Source organism: Oryctolagus cuniculus, chromosome 1, assembly GCF_964237555.1.
Source record: "Oryctolagus cuniculus chromosome 1, mOryCun1.1, whole genome shotgun sequence".
Lineage (NCBI taxonomy): Eukaryota > Metazoa > Chordata > Mammalia > Lagomorpha > Leporidae > Oryctolagus > Oryctolagus cuniculus.
In genome coordinates, this window is record NC_091432.1 from 54263528 (window position 1) to 54286428 (window position 22901).

The 22901-nt window shown below is 39.5% G+C and overlaps 1 protein-coding gene across 8 annotated transcripts in view; it reads right to left on the bottom strand.

Annotated features, from left to right (window-relative positions):
• Window positions 1–1528: 1528 nt before the first annotated feature.
• USP47 (ubiquitin specific peptidase 47) overlaps window positions 1529–22901 on the bottom strand; it is a 115431-nt gene continuing 94058 nt past the window's right edge. For 5 of the 8 annotated variants that reach the window (XM_008266247.4, XM_008266235.4, XM_070073262.1 and 2 more), the window contains 11 exons: window positions 20902–21017; window positions 18166–18285; window positions 15677–16454; window positions 10237–10412; window positions 9799–9879; window positions 8969–9084; window positions 8498–8616; window positions 6306–6436; window positions 4137–4184; window positions 3916–4046; window positions 1529–3074 (listed from right to left, as the gene is read on the bottom strand). In XM_008266247.4, coding sequence (XP_008264469.2) covers window positions 2900–3074; window positions 3916–4046; window positions 4137–4184; window positions 6306–6436; window positions 8498–8616; window positions 8969–9084; window positions 9799–9879; window positions 10237–10412; window positions 15677–16454; window positions 18166–18285; window positions 20902–21017 — 1991 coding nt within the window. In that variant the 3' untranslated portion in view covers window positions 1529–2899. The remainder of the gene's footprint in view (window positions 3075–3915; window positions 4047–4136; window positions 4185–6305; window positions 6437–8497; window positions 8617–8968; window positions 9085–9798; window positions 9880–10236; window positions 10413–15676; window positions 16455–18165; window positions 18286–20901; window positions 21018–22901) is intronic. The other 3 variants (XM_070073260.1, XM_051824800.2, XM_070073259.1) reach the window with 1 other exon arrangement.

The following is a 22901-nucleotide window of genomic DNA, read 5'->3' on the forward strand; positions in this document are numbered from 1 at the left end:
ATTTTGTTAGAACACGGTAACATGTGCGATGAAGCCGTGCACTCATTTAGCCAAGAGCAAGGTGAATGTGTGTAGCGGTCCCCAGCTCTTGGCCTCCAGAGAACAGCAAGACCACTGCTTACAATGTGACCTGGCAACCCATGGCTAGCCCACCTGACGACTTCCTAGTTGGGGCATAGGTTCACTCTGTCTTCTCAGAATTATGAGTGCCTTCCAGTCTGCTACACAGGAGATGACCAAACACCGGTGGAGGGCTCCTCGTGCACTGTGCTGTTGTCATGACCACCAGCCCTTACATACACTTCCTTCAGCTAGCCAATCTCTGTACAGACCAGCTCAGGATGGCACGCTCTGCAAATCACAGCTGTTGTTTCTTTGGCCAAAATGGACCAGAACCCTGAGGACATGCCTCATTGCTGCGGGCACTTGGTTGTTCACAGGGTGTGTGTGGTTGACACAAATGTCTGTCCCAGCCCCTCCAAGCTCTGAGTGACCTGTGGGACGCAGCCACAAGCTACGGCATGTGGCCTGTGTTAGCGTTGTGGATAAGCAGGCGCCAGGCTCTGTGGCCCGTGGCCGTCCTTCTGCCTCCTGGGCTACAGATGTTCACCTGATGCCCTGCAGCCAAGGGCAGCTCACATGTTTACCTCCTTCAACTCAACTACTGTTCCCATCTCATCAGTTCACTCTGCCTTTTTACTGAAATTACAGTATCCTGTTTCACCCTACCAGGCACTGAAAAGCAAGAAGCTCCTTCTTTTCTATAATGAAACAATCTTCTCTGCTCTTGGTATGCATACTACGCTTGCAGTCAGAAACAGCAGTTAAACACAGAACAAAACGACAAACCAGAGCGGAAGGTACAGATGGAGGAGCAGGTATGAGAACTTGACCTCTTACTCTTACACAACACTAAGGCCACCAATGCGACCCAGTCTGCCCAAGGCCCCCCTGCTTGCCAGGAAGTGAGTCCTTGAAAGCAGAAACTTATCTGTTAACTCTTAGGAGGGCACATCCCAGGTAAGCAGGCTTGATTCAGAACCAGACGGCTGTCCTCTGACATAAGGCAATCCAAGCGACGCAAAGGACGCGCCATCACGCATGCCCGACGTTTCCCTCTGAGAACATCACCAACTCCATGAACGCAGACTTGCAGCATGACTTCAGCCAGACGTAGCTGAACAGCTACAGTTTACACGGAACAAAAACCAGCCAGAAAAATACCTCAGAAAAATGGTTTCTCCCTGTGGACCTCGAGAGACTCTTAAGACACTACGGAATTTAAATTATTCCAACTGCAGTGTCAACACTGGCTGATATTATTTTCTAACTCCACCTTTCTTAAAAGGAAAAATGGGTAACAACCTGCTATTGAACTATTGACAGGCTTCTCCTAAATCAGATTTAGGATCTCTGCATCGTACAGGAACTTCCCAGTAAACACAGCTTATCACGGAAATGATGTGATGTTTCAACACACGTTATAAAGTGTCCCACTTAAAGACGACACATCTGTTCTCAACCCAGGTTCTTCATCCACAAAAGTTTAATGACTAAAATAACACAACAAAATGAACAAATGTTTTATTGGCGTGTTCATGTGGTAAACAGCATCTGGCATGAAAAAGTTTTACCAAAACCTTTTTATTGATTTTTATAAATTAGATGGCATTTCAAAACTTATGTAGAATTGTGTTCATTGAATACTTTTACTTAGCAAAGCAAAAAACTTTCTGATTCTAATGAGTTTGCAATGAAATCATGTTGACTGCATCAGTTTGTACCACAGCTTGATCTTACTAGCAACTTCATTCAATGTGATGTTAAGACGTTTCCCCAAAGTTAAACTACATGTAACTACAAATTGGCTTTAAAAATTAAAATGGGACTTACAAGCATTTTAGAAGTTTGACTAGAAGTAAATCTTCAAAAATAAATGTACAAAGAAAACCAGAAGGCGTTGAACAGAAAAGCCTTATTAACAAGGGCAAATACAAAGCTACGGGACCCAGCACTGAGGAACCTCACTGAGGGTGACATTTACATAGACTGCTTTACTTCTCAATGTACACAAATGTACATAATGGATGATACGTGAAAAGAATAACCATGGGAAACAGGTGAGCGGCAACTAGGATAACCCAATGGGATCATTTTATTTACATGCCGAAATGAACGTGTGAAACATATTCTCTACATCCATAACGTAAGTACAATCAGGTATAATTACAATACCACAGCAACTGTAGCTGCCACCTGCTGAGAGCGGTCTAAGGGAAATGAACTGATGTTCCAGAATAATGTTCTTAATACTCTGCAAACAATGGAACAAAATAAAAGCACAACTTCACAATTCTTTTCTGGGTTACGGCTGGTTCTAAGAATTTCTTTCTTCAACTCTTATTTTTGCTGCTGTCCAAGAGTCAACACATGTTGCATTAACTTCTGAATTATCAATGAGGTAATGTGTGTATCAGTGAAATAAACAGAAAATCCATTCATTCATGGCCTTTGCACAGCTTTTATTATGAAGCTATGAGCATCCTGCTGGAGGCTAGTTTTACTAGCGGCTATGTGCACATCTGTCCGCAATAGAAGAAGTTTGCTCATTCCCCTTCCCCCTTTTCTAGTAGCAGGTCTTGCTTTTTGTTTTTGTTATTTTTTATTTTTGCACATCCCTTTTCACTTTACAGTACATTTGACTATAGTGCACAACATGATTCCAAGTCAAAACAGTGGCCCATCGGGCACTGAGCTTCTGATTGGTGAAGGGCAGTCCAATCAGTGCTGGTGTCATGGGTTACCCCAACCATGTCCGGCCATAATGGCACTACACAGTAGTAGTGAACCATCTAATTAAAACCAAAAATCCCCCAGGGAAAATGCTACACTAGCAGAGTCAGTCTTGAGTCAGATCTTTATTTGGTGCTCCATCCAGATATATTTTTAGTGCTTTCTCTTTACGAGGGGAGTATGTTACACGATGTCCAGTCTTCTGAAGTCGACTACTTTCTTTTTTCATCAGTTCGTTTCTTTGTTCATCTGTCAACTCCATTACTTCTTCCGTTTTATCCCTATATTTAAAATATTACATTTGAGATCAGTGTGGCTAAGTGCCTCTATTATTTTCTGCTTGAATGCTATGATGTTCCCCAGCAAGATAATGAAATCTGCCTGTCACTGGTGAAGTTATGTAATCTCATATATTAGGGCATCTGAGATTCCTAATGTGTTTATCAAATTAATGTATTGCTAACTTTTAGAAATGGCACAGAATTTCCATGTTATTATTAGTAGTAATAAATAGCTGTCATTATTGAACATCTTTTGTGTAACAGGCACCATGCCAGATATTTTAAATGCCATAGCTCTAATTCTCATAAAATCTTCAAGGCCGATTATCATTGCCATTTTACAGATGAGAAGCTAGGGAAAAAACAAAGCCAGCCTTGAACCCACATCTGCCAGGTTCTAATAACTAGTCTTTCTCCTCTGTATCTATATTGTCTAATATGGTAGCCATTAGACATGTGTGGCTACTACTGAGCACTTGCAATATGCCTGGCCCACATTAATATGTGCTAGAAGTATAAAATATATGGCATATTTTTAAGACTTAGTACCAGAAAAACAATATAAACTATCTCGTAAATGACTTTCTATATTGATGACATGTAATGACGATATTTTGGATGCAATGGATTAAAAATACTTTACTAAAATTAATTTCACCTGTTTCTTTTTACTGTTTTCAATGTGGCTACTAGAAAACTTCAAATTATAATGTGTGGTTCTCATTGTATTTCTACTGGTTAGGGTTGCTCTATAACAAAACAGTAGTAAAGATATTTAGGGCAAGGTATTTATGTACACCAAAAATGTTTTATCAAAGCAACAAAACATTGTGAATGTTACCTATAAAATATGACTGCACCATCATCACAGATATAAAGAGGCCAGACATTCAGGGTAGAAACTTTAGGATTCCAGTCCAAATCCTGATGAATGTCAAGGACAGATATATCACAGGGAAAAGTTCCTCTACCCTAAGGAGAGAAGAATGAATGAATAAATCCTTCCATGAGCCACAGTCACTGTGCATTAACACATTGGTGCAAACATTGTTAGCACTTTACCTTCGCAAATTCAATATCTTCCAAAGGAATCCCACTTATTTCACTAAGCTGAAAAAAAAATCATATGAATTCATTTTAAAAATAAATTTGCTTAGAAAAGTTTATTTTCCTTTTATTCCACAAACAGAAATAGCTTGACTTTTTTTTTTTTAAAGATTTTTATTTATTTATTTGAAAGTCAGAGTTACACAGGGAGAAGGAGAGGCAGACAAAGAGAGAGGTCTTCCATATGCTGGATCACTCCCCAATTGGCTGCAACAGGTGGAGCTGTGCCGATCTGAAGCCAGGAGCTTCTTCCAGGTCTCCCATGCAGACGCAGAGGCCCAAGGACTTGGGCCATCTTGTACTGCTTTCCCAGGCCATAGCAGAGAGCTGGATTGGAAGTGGAGTAGCCAGGTCTCGAACCTGGCGCCATATGGGATACTGGAACTGCAGGCAGAAGCTTTACCCACTACACCACAGCGCCAGGGCCCCAGCTTGACTCTTTTCTAAAAACACTCCACCCGCAGCCCCCCCCAAAAAACCCTCAAAACAAACAGCCTATGTCTGTAATAAAAAACTAGAAGGAAAAGCAGAAAGTAGAATTCTCTCTCTGGGCCACTCTGCAAATACTACGTCCCAGAAATTTAGTTGGTATATTCTTCTCAGACTTTATCGTATACCCATGCATACTATATTCACATATCTATGATACATAAAATTGTATTAATAAAATAATCCCTATATGATTTTATACAGCATATACAGAAGAACAGGAGAATGTAGAGTAGCTTCATTCTCTTCAAGGCTGAGCAGTATGTCATTTTCAATTTTTCCCGGTTACCATGCTATACCATTTACCTCCATGAACATCCTTGTATATTTCTACAAATAGATCAAATTTTTGCACATAGAACTGCACATTTGAAAGGTTGACAAAAATGTCAAACTCTATCATGGAAAAAATTCTACCAATTTAAAATTTAACCCTTGCCAAAGACGAATAATATTGCCTGTTTCCCTCAGGTCTTGATGACTCTTGGTATTTTCTGACTTTTTAAATCTTCACCAATTTAAGAGGTGAAAAGTATCATTGTTTTAATTTGTTTTCTTCTATGAACTGCTTATTCATCTGCCTATATTAATGCTAAACTAAGGTAGTGGCACCTTATATATTATGGACATCATATTTCAAATAATTTTCTCCCAAATGTTCATGGATTGTTTGCTAAATACTTCTTTGGGGGGGCTGTGTAGAAGAGTTACACTTTCATGGGGCAGATTTTTTCAATTTCTGGTTTTTGGTATTATACTTACAAATATCTTTCTCTAGGATCATGAAAATATTTTTAATATCCACTACTTTAATGTAGACTTATCATTTTATTTTATATGCATTTAAAACACCTGACACACAGAAATACATCCTTTTCATGATTTAATCCCTGATTGAACAACTCATCCTTTCCCCAGAGATCTTTAGAGTTCCTGCCTTAAAACATAAAATACAAAATGCAAAATAAATTTTCATCTGGATTTTTTTACTCAGTTTTAAGTAATCTGGTTTTATAGACATATAACAACTTACTATACTAATTTCTTACTACTTAGGACAAAGTTGATTGCTTTCACTTGCAACAGAAGGCACACTTCTGGGTGGTCAAGAGCCAATTTTGGGGTCAGCACTGTGGCATAGCAGGTAAAGCAGCCACCTGCAATGCTGGCATCCCACGTGGGTGCTGATTCGAGTCCCGGCTGCTCCACTTCCGATCCAGCTCTCTGCTGTGGCTTGGGAAGGCAGCGGAAGATGGCCCAGCTCCTTGGGCCCTTGCACTTGCATGGGAGACCCAGAAGAAGCTCCTGGCTCCTGGCTTCAGATCTGTGCAGCTCCAGCCATTGTGGCCATTTGGGGAGTGAACCAGTGGATGGAAGACTTCTTTCTCCCTGTGCCTCTGCCTCTCTGTAACTCTGCCTTTCAAATAAATAAATAAATCTTAAAAAAAATAAAAGAAGAGCCGATTTCTCAAAGCCTCAAGAGCCGTAAGAAATAAAAAGAGCGCAGCAAAATGTGTGACAGAGATCAAGAAAGCATGACTACTGCCATCAGTGTTAGGTCCTCATTTTCAAGGCTGACCTCATGCAACAGAGTGAAAAATGGGTATCGTCTCATTGTGTTTATAATGAACTTGCCTTCTCCCGCAGTTCATCAACACTACTGCTTTCCAATACAACCTCCTGAAAGGGATCCAGCTTCATCTCTGAGGGCCTCCACCGGCGTGACAGAACTGCAAGCTGTGACATGGACTTCATCTTCTCCACTCCTAAGAATATGCAAGATGATGTCAACTTTCTGTTTTTTGTAACAGTGCAAAATCTGACTTTTCCCACAGTGCTGAGTAAACAAAAATATTTACTCCAAGTGGGCACAAATCAAATGAATTATACAAGGAGTGTTGAGAATGAAGTATTTACTCGCTTCCCTTAGCCTCAGAAGATAATTCTTTTGCAAGTGCTCCCTCTTCCACTCCCCACTGCTCCTATTAGACACTGCTTTACTGACCACTCTTCTCTGGATCTCCAATCTTTGCTTCTCCTTTGGCAGCTATCCCAGTCAAAAGAACAATCAAATCATCGGTACTTCATCTTTTTTCACTCAAGCCTTCCTTTTCATTTCCTCCCAAATTTAATGATTCTTCAAAATCTAGTTCAATTGATGTACATAAAAGCAACTTCTGATTTGTCTGTTGGTATCTATCTTTGAGAATAACAGATTTGTAGTTCTGTTTTTCCCCACATTGTGTGTACAGAGGGCAATCACTGGCTTTTACTCATTTTGTAGCATGAGGGACTGACAGGGTCCAGCATATTACAGGTCAATAAATGTTTCTTGGATTTAACCACCAACTTATTTCTCATTCACTTATTCTGATGCTAAAATACACAATGGAATGGTTCTGATGCAGGTACCCATCATCTAGTACCATTTTCCAGTTAATCGTTCTCCGCTAATACCTACTCAACGCTTCCTGCAAGGGTGATGTCCATGTCCTTTGTCATTTCTTCTCTGCTCCTCAGACAGTGATCACTGTCTAAGGCCCTGACACACAGAGGAGGAGAGCGATGCGGAGCACTCGCCTCCACACCACAGGAGCCGTGTCCTGGTGGTTCACTGCCTCCACTGTTAGCTTGTCAATTAGTCAGAATTGCAACTATCTACATTTAAATCAAATTAGCCCTGAAATAGCCTGAAATAGTGAGGTGGTACTATTACTGTAACCTCAAAAGGCTAACATCCAGAACTGGTGTTAATTTCCATAGGAAAAAAGGGGAAACTAAAATCTTCTTAAGCAAAAGCAAAGTCGTAAGAGAATCCAGAACTAATTGTTTACCTTGATGTCATCTCCCCACAGCCAACTATTCCTCTACTACCTCCTTCAAAAAACCAATCTTTGAATATCCCAATGTTTATAACTAAAGCCTGGAGGCGTTGACAAACACAAGTGTTCTCCCAGCTCTGTGTCAGGGCAAGCGTGTTATGAGTGCACCCCGCTCCTGACAACACATGTTGAAGTCCTGATCCCAGGAACTTCAGGATGCAGCCTCACTTGGGAACGGGATCTTTACACAGGTAATCAAGTTAAAAATGGCATCATTTGGGTGGGTTCCAATCCAACGCGACTAATGTTTTAAAAAAGGGGGAATTTCAGACACAGACAAGCCCACAGGGAAAACAGTGAAAATGAAAGCAAAGACTGGGTTGATGCATCTACAAGCCAAGGAACGCCAGACAACCCACCAGAAGCTAGGAGCGAGCAGGGTGCGGACTCTCCCTTACAGACCCTGGAAGAAACTAACCCTTCCTACCAACCCTTGATCGAAGACGTCCAGACTCCAGATATGTGACAATCAAGGTCTGATTAAGCCACTACTTACGATCCTTTGTAATGGCAGTTTATGAAACTAATGTATAGTCACTGTTCTCAAGTGTTTGATAAATTATCAGTATCACATTCTCGATGTAAAGTAAGTTATAAGGAATGTAATTTCCCCTTAAGAGGGAGTTAAGAGTCTCAAAATTAGAGAAAATAAGAGATACTTAAAAGGCAAATGGTACCCAAAGAAAAACAGGAGAAAGCTAAAAACACTGGATGCTTTTTTAACAATAACTTAAGTATTACAGTGGAAGACAATAAAACTCCTGGGAATGGGATGTAGGAGGAATCACATCAATCCACAAAACAATGTCTTTATGTTTCATGAAACACAAAAACACCAAACTGTATATTAGGCTTCTGGTAACTCACTACTTAAATAAAACCATGGATTCTGTTAGTTCTAGAGTATTGCCAATTGATATTTCCCCACAATAATGTTGATAATACCATCAAGAACTTCAAGGAAAACCTCCCAGTTGCTGGAAATATTAATATCTTCTTCATAAATATGATAATCCAAAAACACGGTGCCAGGATTCTTCCATGTTTTTTTCCGTAGACGAAACCTATAAACATGATGACATTTTAAAGTACTATAATCTGAAATTCTCACTTTAAAAACCAACATTAATCTGACACCAAGGAAAAATGAACTATGTTCAAATACAAAGTCAAATGGTTACTCATTAAAAATGTGTCAAGAAATGCTCCCAGTACTTCAAATTTAGTATCCTCTAGAGGAAATGGAAACAAAATTATAATATCCAGTCAAGCCTATTAACTTAATTTTCAGTACCAGCATTGTGACGAGTACCCAAGTTTGTAATTCTTCCAGTTTGAGAAAACCACGCCAGTCCCTATTGACTGAACATACAATCGTTTCTCCCAATCACAGATGACACTGTAATTTGACTTTACCTGTCAATACTGAGCTCTAAACCACACTGCTCCCTGAGTTGAGGAACTAACTCCTCTTTTGATTGCCGCACAGTCATTCCTTTAGCAAACACAGCATCTAGCAGAAACTTGCACGGCTAGGAATATAAACATAAACAATTAGACTATGACACAATAAGGATTATCAAGACATTTTACTTGACACAGACTCCGAAACTCGGGCCCTGCATTATTCTTTTGGATATTCGACACAGGTGCTATACAGCACAGGAACTAAAATATTTTACTGATTAATCTCTAAGAGCTTGTTTAGATCCTTAATCTACCATTTGCAAGTTATGTGCTCTTGACCAAGATACTTCTCTGTTCCTTAGTTTTTTCATCTATAGAATATTTATATTGCAGAGTTAACCAATGAGCATTAAATGAGTTAGTATTACAAGCACTTAGAGCACACAATAAACAATATATAGATATGTTAAAAATACTAAAATGATTCGGGACCTAAGAAGTATCTGTAGATTCTTCGGGTTAACCTATAGCGTTAGGACTCATCCCAGAAAGCAAACACAAATTCCTTTTAAAATCAGAAACATTCTGCTTCACTCCAGCACTGCAGCAATACTTTAAAGCAAGAGGATGACAATGGCCTGTGGACCAAATTCACTGCTGTGTTTTTGTAAATAAAGTTTTATTGGGACACAGTCATTTCCAATTGGCGATGGCAGAACATAGTAGCCGCAAGAGACAATAATCTGTAAAACTACAATAGTAAAAAGAAACATGTAATAGTTTCTGTATCATGCTTTCAGTAATGCGAAAAAGTGGCTTTACATTGCTGTATTACTTACCTCTTGTTCATTGACTAAAAGCTGGTATACTTTAACTCTGTATTCTCCTTTTTTAAGTGCTCTCCCCAGTCTAATTGTAATCTATAAATTAAAAACATGATTTTAGAAATAGCATCTTAGGAGACTAAACAACCTATTTTCACCCCACAGTTTAGTTTTGTTTTCCAAAATTCTCTAGATTATGGGCTGTTTGAGAACAGGTATATTTACCTCTCAGTTCCCAGCACCTAGAATAGTAACTAACACACAGTTAACATCTCAGAAATGTTTGTTAGATGAAGAAAACCACCACCAAAATACCCCCCAAAAATCACTAAATATCAAAGACAAATGACCCTTTTAGGGTATCTACTTCACCTTACTTGGAAGTAGTACAAGATGTTCTCAAATCTATCATTTAAAATAGATTCTAATTATTCAAGGATTATTTTAATCAACCTTATTGTCATCTGAAAATGATGAAAGTGTCTCATTCAGTCGGACGCTCTCAAACTCTTGATTGCTGGCATATACTCGAAAGACCTTGAAGTGAGAGGACAAAACTCCAACAAAAGGCTCTAAGTGTTGTTTGAAAGCTGCCAGAGTAATTCTTTTATCAACATGCACCATCAACCCTGAGCACAAAAAAACCAAAACAAAACAGGAACAAAAATGTAAAAGAAAACCTCTTTTGAGTATAAATAAAACAGGTCATATGCTTCTTATTATAAGATAATCAGGAAAAAGTACCCCCTTTAGCTAATGTATACACTGAATGGTCAAAATACATGGGCACTGAGTATATGAGAGGTATAATCTGATACCTTTAAACATTCTGAGACACGTCGGTGCTTACTTACTTAGGTCACAGCTCTACCTGTGACAGTGGAGGCTCTGGCTGGGATCCAACCCTGCCTCCTGTGTTTACTTATTGGTAGGACACAGAGAAAGACACCAGCCTCCATACCTCTGTTTCTCTATTAGAAAATTGGAGATAATAACAGTATTTATCTCGCACTGTGAATTCAATGAAGCAAAAACATTTATCATGCTTTCAGCATGGTGCCAGATATATAGTAATTGCCTCTGGATTTGAGTTCTGGGATTTTGACTAGAAACATGTTTAAAGGCTAGTATAGTAAGATGCTTTATCACATGGTTGGACTGTTAAGAGAAAATATCTAAATGGATCAGAAACAACCAGGTCTAAACTTAAGCGCTCTTTGCACTGTAATTGGACTATCTGAGATAGGCTATACTCTTTTCCCCAGTACTTAGTATTTCAATTTATTTTGGTCCCTCATTTTATATGCCACTCATGACGATACTTCTGGAATGCTTCTACTTATCCTGGTCCATCTCCTAGCAAAAAGCAGAAACTTAATTGTTTCTCTCTGTTGTCACCAGGCAGTGTGGAATACAAGAGCAGCCATGCTGCCTCAGGCCTATGGTCCACCTGCAGCCCGAAGGCTCCCTCTGTGGTAGATCAGGTTTCTCTATGATCTCTTTCACAGCTGAAGGATGAAACCCCTCAAACACCTCTCCTAGGCTCACACTCCCAGGTCATCTCAATTCTTGAGTGATAAATTTTTCAACTAATGTTCACTGCTTTCCTAGTTATAAAGACTCATTATAGAAAATGTGACAAGTACAAATTAGAAGAAAAGATAAAGAAAGTAATGTACTTTGTTTACTACATACATTCAAGGCAGCAATTCTGGGGTGGGCATCTGGTATGGTGGTTAGGGCACCACTCAGGATGCACACATCCCATATAAGAGTGCACAGGTTCGAGTCTTGGCTCTGTTCCTGATTCTAGCTTCCTGCTAATGTGTGCTCTTAGGGGGCAGTGGTACTGACTCAAGTACTTGAGTTTCTGCCACCCACATGGAGACCTGAATTGAGTTCCAATTTCTGGTTTTGGCCTGGACCAGCCCCGGTTGTTGTGGGCATTTGAGCGAATTAGTGGATGCAGATATATCCCTGTTTCTCTGCCTTTCAAATAAATAAAATAAATTTAAATGTCAATTTTTTAAAACAAATATTTATTTCATTTACTTCAAAGGCCAAAACACACAGAGAGATGTCCCACATTCTGGTTTCCTTGAAATGCCCACAATAACTAGGGCTGTTCCAAGCTGAAGGCAGGAGCCAAGAACTCAGTCTGGATCTCTGATATGGATAGTGGGACCACAAATACTTGCATCACTTCCTGCTGTCTCTCAGAGTATGTAACGGCAGGAAGTCGGAATGGAGAGCAGAGCTGGGACTGAAATCCCGGCACACTGATACCGATGCAGGCATCCCAAGTGGCAGGCAGTTTAACCACTGTGCTAAAAGCATACCCCAAGATGTCAATTTTTAGGCTTTAAGAGGTACCCTTAAATGTTAATAATCAGTGTTTGGCAAAGAAGCCTCTATTTATGTTGTACAGCAAGGTACTTCTTGAGAAAAGGGTTTAATGGAGAAATTTCCTGACTAGAAACCAGAAGCCCATGACGGGGTATCAGTGTTGTCATTTCATGTGGTAACCGGCCGTAGGTAGGTCTGCCAGTCTTCCCAAGCCTCACTTTCCCCACCTGATCACAATAGCAGTCTCAGGGATTGTTATGACAAGAGCAGGAAATTCAAAAACATTACTAAAATAGAAGCCATTCCTGCCATTTTGGTTCCTCTCTTAATCTCTAGCAGTGGCATGTCACAGGGAGACACAAATACTGGTGGGCACGGTGCGGGATGGTGATTAGGATCCAGGGATTCCGGGGGTTGATGGCCTGTCCTGAATGAACCTCCTGACTTTTCTTCATATATTAGATTTGTGACTGACTTTGCCTTCTTAACTTCTCTGTACTTCAACTACCTCTACTGTAACACACATTCAATAGTATTTATACCTCATAGTGCATTTCTGAGTCAATGCATGTTAAATGCTTAGAACAGCCTTGGCAAAGAATGTTGCCAGAATTTACTGGAGTTTTAGAGACCACCGTCATGCCATTTCTTACATCTACCCCTTGAAACTAAACAGTCATTCCTTACAGCACACTTCAAAATATTGTTAGGGTTTTTTTTTTTTTTTTTTTTTAATATTTAACAAGTGATAACCAAAACTGTACAAAGCAATTTCAATGCCAGCACTTTATCTTTTATTACCTTGGCCTTCCTAGTCATTCACAAGTTCCTACATTCTACAACTAGGTCAGCCTGGCACAGTATTTTCAAAGAACAATCTGTAATTACTCCCTGAAACTCTTTCTGGATCACTTAACTATAGTCTGTGATCTCAGGGAGCTGCCGATGCTGGGCAGATCAGTCACTTTTCTGACTTCAGTTCCGTGTGCTATATGCCACCATATTTCATGACTGTGAAGAAGCCCCCTCTTATCACTCCAGTACCTGGAGATCCTGAAGGAACTGTGATGTACCACTGCAGCAGAGACTCCTGCAAAAACTGGTGCTGGCTGTCCTCCCTACGCCCCTACCTCTAAATCAGTTTCCCAAAGAGTTTTCACTTTTTCGTTTCAAACAAACCTTCTGTATCACTTCTGAAAGCTTAAATGTATTGTAGCAAATGATTTCTCTTCACCACCTACTTACTATTCCCACAACCACTAGGAAATTAGCCTGGTCGAAGTTTCTGGTGGCCAGCAATGTTCCTTTTCAAGATCTTCTTCACTCTTCTAAGACAGAAATGAGACCCTTCAAATTGGGAGTCTAAATGTTCTCACTAAATTCTGCCTAAAGTTGGCAGTATCACCCAGTTACAATTTTACCAGTGCATTCTACCACAGACCAGTTAAAGATGTTCCCACCCTTTACTTAAAGAGGACTTAGGTGGAATTCTCCCAATGAGCCTGATGCGTTGAAGTGCGCTAAGAAAGCAGAGTAGCACCTGACTCCTCTCTCTACTATGATGGAGTGAAGAGTAGGAACAAGGCTGGCAGCTACAGGGTGGCTGCTGGGTCAGAATATCAGGGTTCCATACTAGCACTGCAACCTACCAGCCTGTGTGACCTCAGGCCAATTACTCCACCTGTCTGAGCAGGTTACTTCATAAGTGAAAACTGTCTAATACTACCAATTTCACACAGCTGCTAAGAGAACTAAATGATACAATGGAAGCTATAAGCCTTATGAGGTAAAAGTTCCACAGGACCAGAGCATCACTGTAACATACGTTTTCTATCTCTGCTTTGGCACACCAACCAACATTTGCACTTGTGTTTCTGTAATATACATGTGTGGGTGTCAAATGATTGCAGTCTTACACAGCCCTAACTTTGCAAAATACAACTCAACTCTGTGCTTTCATGACATTTCATAACACCTACCACTTCCTTTTTAAAGACAGAATGCTGAGGCTGCAGGCACACAGCGAGATGGCATTTGTAGTGGGTAGCTGCGCACTTTCCCTATCAGATGAAGGCTGAAACTGCACCTTGGTCATCTCAACATCCAATAGCTGCATGGGGCCATATCCAGAATGGACACAGGAAATATCAGCTGCTGGATGGATGGATGAGGAGTGGGGCTCTCTTCCACACACACAGAAAGCAAGAGCACTGTATCTCAAGTCTGAGCTCTAGTAATGGTCCCACTACTTACTAGCTGTCTCTGTACTTCTGGGCAAATTATTCATCCTCTATATTTGTCAAATGAGGATATCCATGTTTGCTTTAATAACTTCAGAGAAAGTTTAAATAAGAGTTTGGAGAAATGAAATAAAAATGTGAGGAATAATATTGATATTTCCTTTGTTAAATACTAATGCAAAGTATTTAGTTTTCAGCTATTCCCCTTTTATACTTGAAAAATGATTCTGTATCTTAAAGTGGGTTTAGGCCGGCGCCACGGCTCACTAGGCTAATCCTCCGCTTAGCGGTGCCAGCACACTGGGTTCTAGTCCTGGTTGGGGCGCCGGATTCTGTCCCGGTTGCCCCTCTTCCAGGCCAGCTCTCTGCTGTGGCCAGGGAGTGCAGTGGAGGATGGCCCAGGTGCTTGGGCCCTGCACCCCATGGGAGACCAGGAAAAGCTCCTGGCTCCTGCCATCGGATCAGCGCGGTGCGCCGGCCGCAGTGCGCCTCCCGCGGCGGCCATTGGAGGGTGAACCAACGGCAAAGGAAGACCTTTCTCTCTGTCTCTCTCTCTCACTGTCCACTCTGCCTGTCAAAAAAATTAAAAAAAAAAAAAAAAAAATAAAGTGGGTTTAATTCTGTGGCTCATATTAGTCCGAGGTCTATAAAAGTTCTTTTGAGTCTTATGCTATGTTGACTTGCTATTGTTCTTCCCAAATGCCCAAACTGACAGATCTCTTCCATTTTTTCTCCTTTTGAGATTTATGTAATTTGGAGTTTCTACTTTGTGCTTTGCCTGGAGTTACTTCCAAGTAACAAATTAAAAAAAAAAAAAAAAAAAAAAAGCAGAGCAACAAAATGCCTTTTGTCTTACTTTCTCAGTAAATTAATGATCAATGTTTTAGGGAGTATAGAGAAGGGAGTGGTTTGCACTGAGTTGGTGAGAAGGGTGAGTATGCATAGGTGAAAACATTTTTCTAGACATCAAATACCAAATTTTCTAAAGCGCCCGGGCTTTAAATTTTTTTGATATATTATTCACTTTTAAAAACTATTCCTTAGCTTTTTACTTAATAGTTTTAATATTAAATACTGTTTTAACTGCTTATTTTACCAGTTGTGATATAATTACTTGTCTAAGGCACTGCATAGGGCTAAGCACTGTTCACCGTAACTGCATCAAAAATGAAAGAAAGGTCAAAAGAGAATAATTTCATAATCCAGGAAATTACAGGCAGTCTTAGAACTAAATCCCTAAACTAAAAATTTAAATAAACTAAGAACTGATGCTGTTTCAAGGAGCCCTTTTCTTTGGAAGTACATACATTTGTGTCCTTCCCCAGAACCTTCATCTGCAGCATAGGGCTCTGCTTTGAAATACATGTACTGCATTTCTCCCCTACTCTTGCCACTCTCATCATATTCACTATCAGTTCCGGAGTCTTCTTCTGCTGTATCCCATGTCTCTTTTTTCCCTTCATTTGCTTTAGTTCTTCTACTACTTGTGATACTATGGGAGTCGAGTCCATTAGCCAAAGGGATCTGGGTATTATCTGCATTGCACAAAGTATCACTGCTGTGACTGGAGCTGAGAATATCACTGTCCACTGAACTTGTACTCCTGTCATTGTTCACATCTGAGTCTGATCGTTCTTCAGACTGAAAATTTTCTGGATCAGAAGTCTGAATATGCTGTTCAAGTTCTCTATTATCCACTGATGCGGAAGAGTCCCTCTCATTGAGAGGTGATTCAATGTTTTCAAAGTCACTTGTCTCAGTGCTTTTGCTGCTGTCCCCATTATCTCCATCCTGTTGTTGCTGCAGTGACAAACTTTTGAGTTTTTCAGTGCTTTCTTCTAGAATAGCTTCCACAGACTTCAGACTGCCTACAGGTCCTTTGAGTCTTTCACAGTCGTCATCCACATTACCAGAATCACCCCCAGCTTTCTGGTATGCTGTCCTTTTGGAATAAGATCCTGGAGATTGTTCAGGTAGCAAAACAAATAATCTGATTGTATTTGCATGCCGATCCAGGAGTTTCCATAAATGGGAGTCTGTAAAGGCCATCTGGTAATCCAAAGTCTCAGAACTCTCAACAAACACCTAAATCACAAGTCAGAAGTTACATTACAAGTTAATTTTAAAATCATTTTCATTCTCTGTAAGAATAATAGGACACCAATACAAGACTGCACAGTAAATTAAAAAAATTTGTCTTGATAAAGTTTCTGAAGGATAGGTCTTGCTTTAGGGACTAAATAAAATTTAGGCTCATGTGTCTTTGTAACTAGTCATAAAAATACACTAACACAGGTGGACAGACACATATACACAGACACACCCTTAGTTACTGGTCTGTCCATTTTCAGATATATTTTGTATTATGCATCCTCCTCCTTAGAAAGTCAAAGTTTAATCTAAGAATATACATAGGAACATCAATAAAGATACCTCAGCAATGCAAGGCCAAAATCTGGATTACAGAAAAACTTAATAAGCAAATAAACTGTAAGGACACATGGGGATCTATACCTTAAAAGAGACTCAAGAGCTACATTATGGATTTGATTTGGATCCTTACTTTAAAAAAGTTTTATAAGATAATCAGAGAAATCTAAACACTGACTGGATACTGGTTGCCAGTGAGGCATTTTTAATTTTAAAGAATGCCAGTCCTGAGGAGATGCATGTTTATATTACTTGTAGATGAAATGACACAACGCTGAGAAGTTAATCTGGGGGAAGTGGGTGAAACAAGAGTAAGTGTAGGAGCTGGGTGATGGGGATATGAGTGTCATCACACTATTCTCTTTACTCAGGTGTACATCTGAAATTTTTCATAGTAAAAAGGTTTTTTAAGAATTAAATGCATATACATAAAGTTGGCAATTATCAATAGCATGTTGGGTTTTACATAAGAAGATAACCTATTATTCAATAAATGTTACAAATTGGGATTACCAGCTAACTGCCTAGGGAAAATTAAATCCCTCCTGCACCTCTCACTCTCAGATAGTAATAGGGTAGATTACACTTTAATGTTACATGCTTATACACCCCAAAAAGCACTAGAAGAAAATGCAGTTGAATAAAAATTACACAATAATAAACTAATACAAAAACAGGCTAAGAGATACTAAAAATCAAATTTTGCTGAGAAGAATGAGACTGGAAAAGATGATAAATAAAAAATGTCAAACAAGGAAAACTTTGGAAGCAATTTACCTAGGGTGAACCAAGGACATTAAGAACAAACAGATGGAATACCTAACAATATCCAGAGACAACAAAAGAGGACCAGCCTGCTCCATTTCCGTTCCAACTGGGCTAAATGCAGAGGGCAAGGAAATAATGTGGAGTGAATTCAAAGAGCTCAGTTTTCTTGGGACAGGCCTGTAACTCTCACCATGAAGTACTGCTTTATGGGAGAAGTTCAAGAAAGAAAAAAACTTAGAGGACTTCAGCATTGTGGGTAGACATAGCTATGAAGGCTACAGCAACAAGACAAGGCTTTATCAGAGGCAGGATAATATGGGAAGCTTGAAAACCAAATGGAGGTAGAAGAGGAAAAATACTCCAGGTGGGGCACACACAAACAAAAACAAAGGGGAGGAGACCACCAAAACTGATCTGGAGGACAGAAAGAAGACTGACCTGACCTGACTACAAAGGAAGGTGACTACTGGGAGGATGTGAGAATTTCAAATGGAAATTCAAGACAGATCTTGGACAGCCCGAGAGGCCAGGAACAAAACTGAACTTAATTCCACTTGTTACCTGAGTAGAAAACAGTAATGAGAAATTAAAGACATACCTTGTTACTTCTGAAAAAACCTTCAGCTTTCAGGGTTTTGCTGGGTACACTGAGAAGACGTAAGTCATTATAGCAGCGTTCCAGCACTATTCTCATTGTTTCGGCAGGTAAATGGATGGCCTATAATTAAAGCAGTTTCATCAAAAAGTACTCTGTCCACAGTCATGCTGCTTCACACAGAAATATGGGAGTGTAAGACTCTGATTAACTCTTCTTAAAAGTAGCAGAGAATATTGAGAGAAAAATAATTTTAGTAGAAGTTTTAAAATTTTTGGATAACCCAAGGAAAAATTATTAGTCAGACTATCAATCACGAACTTCGCACTAAAAATTCTATTTTTTCAAAGTCTTAAAATAAATGAGGTGACTTGATTCCAAAGAAACTGAGTAACTGACTCTTTAAGAGTCAATGTCAAATTAACATCCTTTTAACTTCCTGGTTTTTGATAAACTATTCTGTATTCTGTGAATAGTAGTTAATAATTTTACTGGTCAATTTTACTCTGTGTAAAATGAGATTAAATTGGTAAGTAAAATTTAAAGGCATTCTGAAATTCCACATCTTTAATTTTTGTGGTCATTTTGATGAATTCTACATGAAATGAACAGATGAAAATAATTATATTAAAAACAATTTGTTTTCAGTATAACATGGTATCAATTATGAATATCTAATTCTTAGTCAATCTAGTTATACTCAAAACACCACTTTGGCTAACTGTCTATATTCTCAAGATATATTTTTCCCCAACAAGATTATGAACTTCATCAGGGAAAGGACTATCATATGACTCTTATATTCTACCTCAGTGCTCATATGCTAGATGACACTCATTTTTTTTACATCTAGCATTTAAAAAAATGTAATATGGAGCAATTAAACTGGCACAGCATACATACACACACACACGCAATTTAATCATAAGTTTGCAACTTGATCTGTTTCTTGACTATTACTACTTTGTCAAGAGCAAAAGTATTAGCGGCTGGTTCTGTGGTGTAGTGGGTGAAATCGCCACCTGCAATGCCAGCATCCCATGTGGGCGCCAGTTTGAGTCCTGGCTACTCCACTTCTGATCCAGCTCTCTGCTATGGCCCGGGAAGGCAGTGGAGGATGGCCCAAGTCCCTGGGCACCTGTACCCACATGGGAGAACCGGAGGAAGCTCCTGGCTCTTGGCTTTGAATTGGCACAGCTTTTGCCATTGCCATCCAGGGAGTGAACCAGTAGATGGAAGACCTCTCACTCTTTCTCTCTCTCTCTGCCTCTCTGTAACTCTGCCTTTCAAATAAATAAATAAATCTTTTTTTTTAGAAAGTAAAAGTATTAAAGTATTTTAACACAGTAATAGTAACAACCATTCTGATATGACACTTTGCATTTTTTCAAACTGCACATACATTTATATTTCCATTAATGCTCACAACCCTGCTACACAGGTATGAAGATCCCCAGATAATGAGATAAGACTATCATAAGATGAATAACTATAAAATAGGCTAAATTTCTTAACTTATAATTACTGAACAACCTATTCTATATCAAGGGTTCTTAACACAGAGTCCAGAAACTCTGCACAATTTGCTTACATTTGTTTGCTCAAGGTTCTATAGAGTACAGGGCCCCTGAGGGTCTGGTGTGGACTGGTCCTTTTGCCAAGGAAATCTGAATGTTTTCATATTTTTCCAGCTCAAAAATTCCAAAAGATGGGGCCAACATTGTAGCACGGAGGATTAAGTCAAAACCTGCAAGGCTGGAATCCTATATGAGCAGTGGTTTGAGTCCTAGCTGCTCCACACCTGGGAAAGCAGCGGAAGATGATGGCCCAAGGACTAGGGAGTGGAGAACCAGATGAGCTCCTGGCTCCTGGCTTCTGCCTTGGCCCAGTTCCAGCTGCTGTGGCCATTTGGGGAGTCAACCAGCAGATGGAAGATCTCTCTCTCTCTCTCTCTCTCCCCCTCTCTGTAACTCTGTCTTTCAAATAAATAAACCTTTAACAAACAGAAATTCTAAATGAGCCTATGTTCATCATCACTAATTCACATAATGGGGCATATGTTTATCACCTTATCTGCCAAATCTGTCCCCTCACCTTACTCCTGTTTCTCTTAATAATCACATCACCACCTTTCTGATGATCCAACTTTGAAACCCTTCTGGTCATCTGTGTCCTTGCCTTATCCCAGTATTTAGCAATGCCATATATATGTTTGTGTGTGTGTATAAAATTCTCTCAAAATATATGCCCTTTCTCATTTCCAGTCACATGCTTTCACCTGAATTATTTCACCAGCTGCCTCATCTCCATTCCTGACTCACTCTCAGTCAATCTGGAACTAGTCTAGTTGACACCAGACTTAAAATTCTACAGCACAGATCTGATCAATCATACCACTGCTACACTCAAAAAATCTACCTCCTACTGCTCACACCAAAGACAGCCCAAACTTTTGTACTTACTATATAAAATCTTCCATGAAATGAACTGAACATACACACTCCCAAGCCTATTTTTACAGTGACCCAGCCAAACATACAAACTGTTGTTATGTGTACTTGCCTCATTCTTTGCTCAATTTGTTTCTTTTATTTGAAATGTCCTTCTTTACTAAGTACAGTTGTCTTCTGGCTATAAAATTTTGACTTATTGAGGTAGAAACTATATCCTACCTCTAACACTGTGCTTTGTAAACATGTCAAACACTCAAAATAATCACTGGCCCATTTGAAAACTTACCTTTGAAATCAGTTGTTTGAACTCTGTAACTGTCTGATTTAAGTAAGCACGAACAGTTATGGGAACAGCTACAGATTCTGCCTTTAGATCAACAACGTGAACTTTCACCATCACTTCTGTCACATTTGAGGACATAAAAACATAACTGGAGGTTATTTTTTAATCCATTTCACATGAGCAATACATTTTTAATGTGTGTCTAACAGCTGGCAAAGATCATTTTCAAGATGGTAGATGTGTGTTACACACGTAAAATACATTTCAGAACTTCTCTTTTACAATTTAACACAATACTAGCAAATATATATAAGAAATGGAAATGAGGCTCACAAAAAAGTCCTCCCGCATCTCTTTTTAAAATGTTAAATAGTAGCCATCATTAGGAAGTATTATTTTTTACCTTTATATTTCCTATATAAGTCAAAAAAGATTTTTAAAAAGAAGTGTTCTGTTTCCTTGTAAAATATAAAATCACTGTCAAATTTATCAAGCATATTAAAAACACAAATGTAAAGTTCCAAAAACAGGCAAAACCACAATACTAAGTAAATATAAGTAACCACAAAGTGCAACTGGTCTGAGGGGACACAGCCCTGCACACCTGCTTATGAAACCCCTGCATCATGCCACTCACGACCTTCTTCATAATCAACGTCCTCCCTCACAGTAATACTCTCCATGCCTTACGGAGAATTCTGCACAAAAACTGGTTATGTGTCTGTTTTTTCACTCAAATGCCTCATATTATAACTGAATACCATCTTCCCCTCTCTGTTTTCAGGATATGCTGATAACTAAACTTTTAGCTTCTCTCTTTTTTTTTTTTTTAAGATTTATTTATTAATTTGAAAGGCAGAGTTACACAGAGAGAAAAGGAGAGGCAGAGAGAGAGTGAGAGGAAGAGTCTTCCATCCACTGGTTCACTCCCCAAATGGCCACAATGGCTGGAGCTGCACTGATTCGAAGACAGGAGCCAGGTGCTTCTTCTGGGTCTCTCAAACCTTCCCAGGCTACAGCAGAGAGCTGGATCGAAAGTGGAGCAGCTGGGACTTGAACCGGCACCCATATGGGATGCTGGTATTGCAGGCGGCAGCTTTACCCACTATGCTGCAGCACTGGCCCCAAATTTTAGTTTCTTATAAATGAATAATCTTCAAACACTACACTTAACAGACAGTTACTCTGTTTTTACTTCTGGTATTATATGTTAATCCTCACTTTTTCCTCTATGTTGCTAATCTGACACAGCATTCTGACTAAAATCTTGATATTAACAAATGAAGGAGATTACAGGAATCTTACAGTTCACACTCACAGTTAGAGGTCCTTTTTAAACAAAATAGCTTTTTTGCTTACTTCTGCTATATTTTAATCATTATCTTTTTTTCTATCTAAAAAAATGGACTCTACAGATAGGATAGAGTTTGACTGAAATAGGTATTATCAGGTTTTCAGAAATGAAATTTCCCCACTTAAACAGATTCCTTCAAGGAAAACTCTACTTGACCTACTTTTGGAAAGACAGGTTTTTATAATAAGGAGGTTCATAATATCCACTGAGGAACATAATCTGAAAGGTCAGAATAAGGTTTTGTTGGGGCCGGCGCTATGGCATAGCGGGTAAAGCTGCCATCTGCAGCGCTGGCATCCCATATGGGCACCAGTTCAAGTCCCAGCTGCTCCACTTCTGATCCAGCTCTCTGCTATGGCCTGGGAAAACAGTAGAACATGGCCCAAGTCCTTGGGCCTCTGCACTCGCGTGGGAGACTGGAAGAAGCTCCTGGCTCCTGGCTTCAGATCGGCCCAGCTCCAGCTATTGGGGGCATTTGGGGAGGGAACCAGCGGATGGAAGACCTCTCTCTCTCTCTCTCTCTCTGCCTCTGCCTCTCTGTAACTCCGCCTTTCAAATAAATAAATAAATCTTTAAGAAAAAAAAGTTTGGTAAATTCAATTTGTAAGGATAAAAGTGAATTTAACTTCAAAATCTGATTAACCACTGA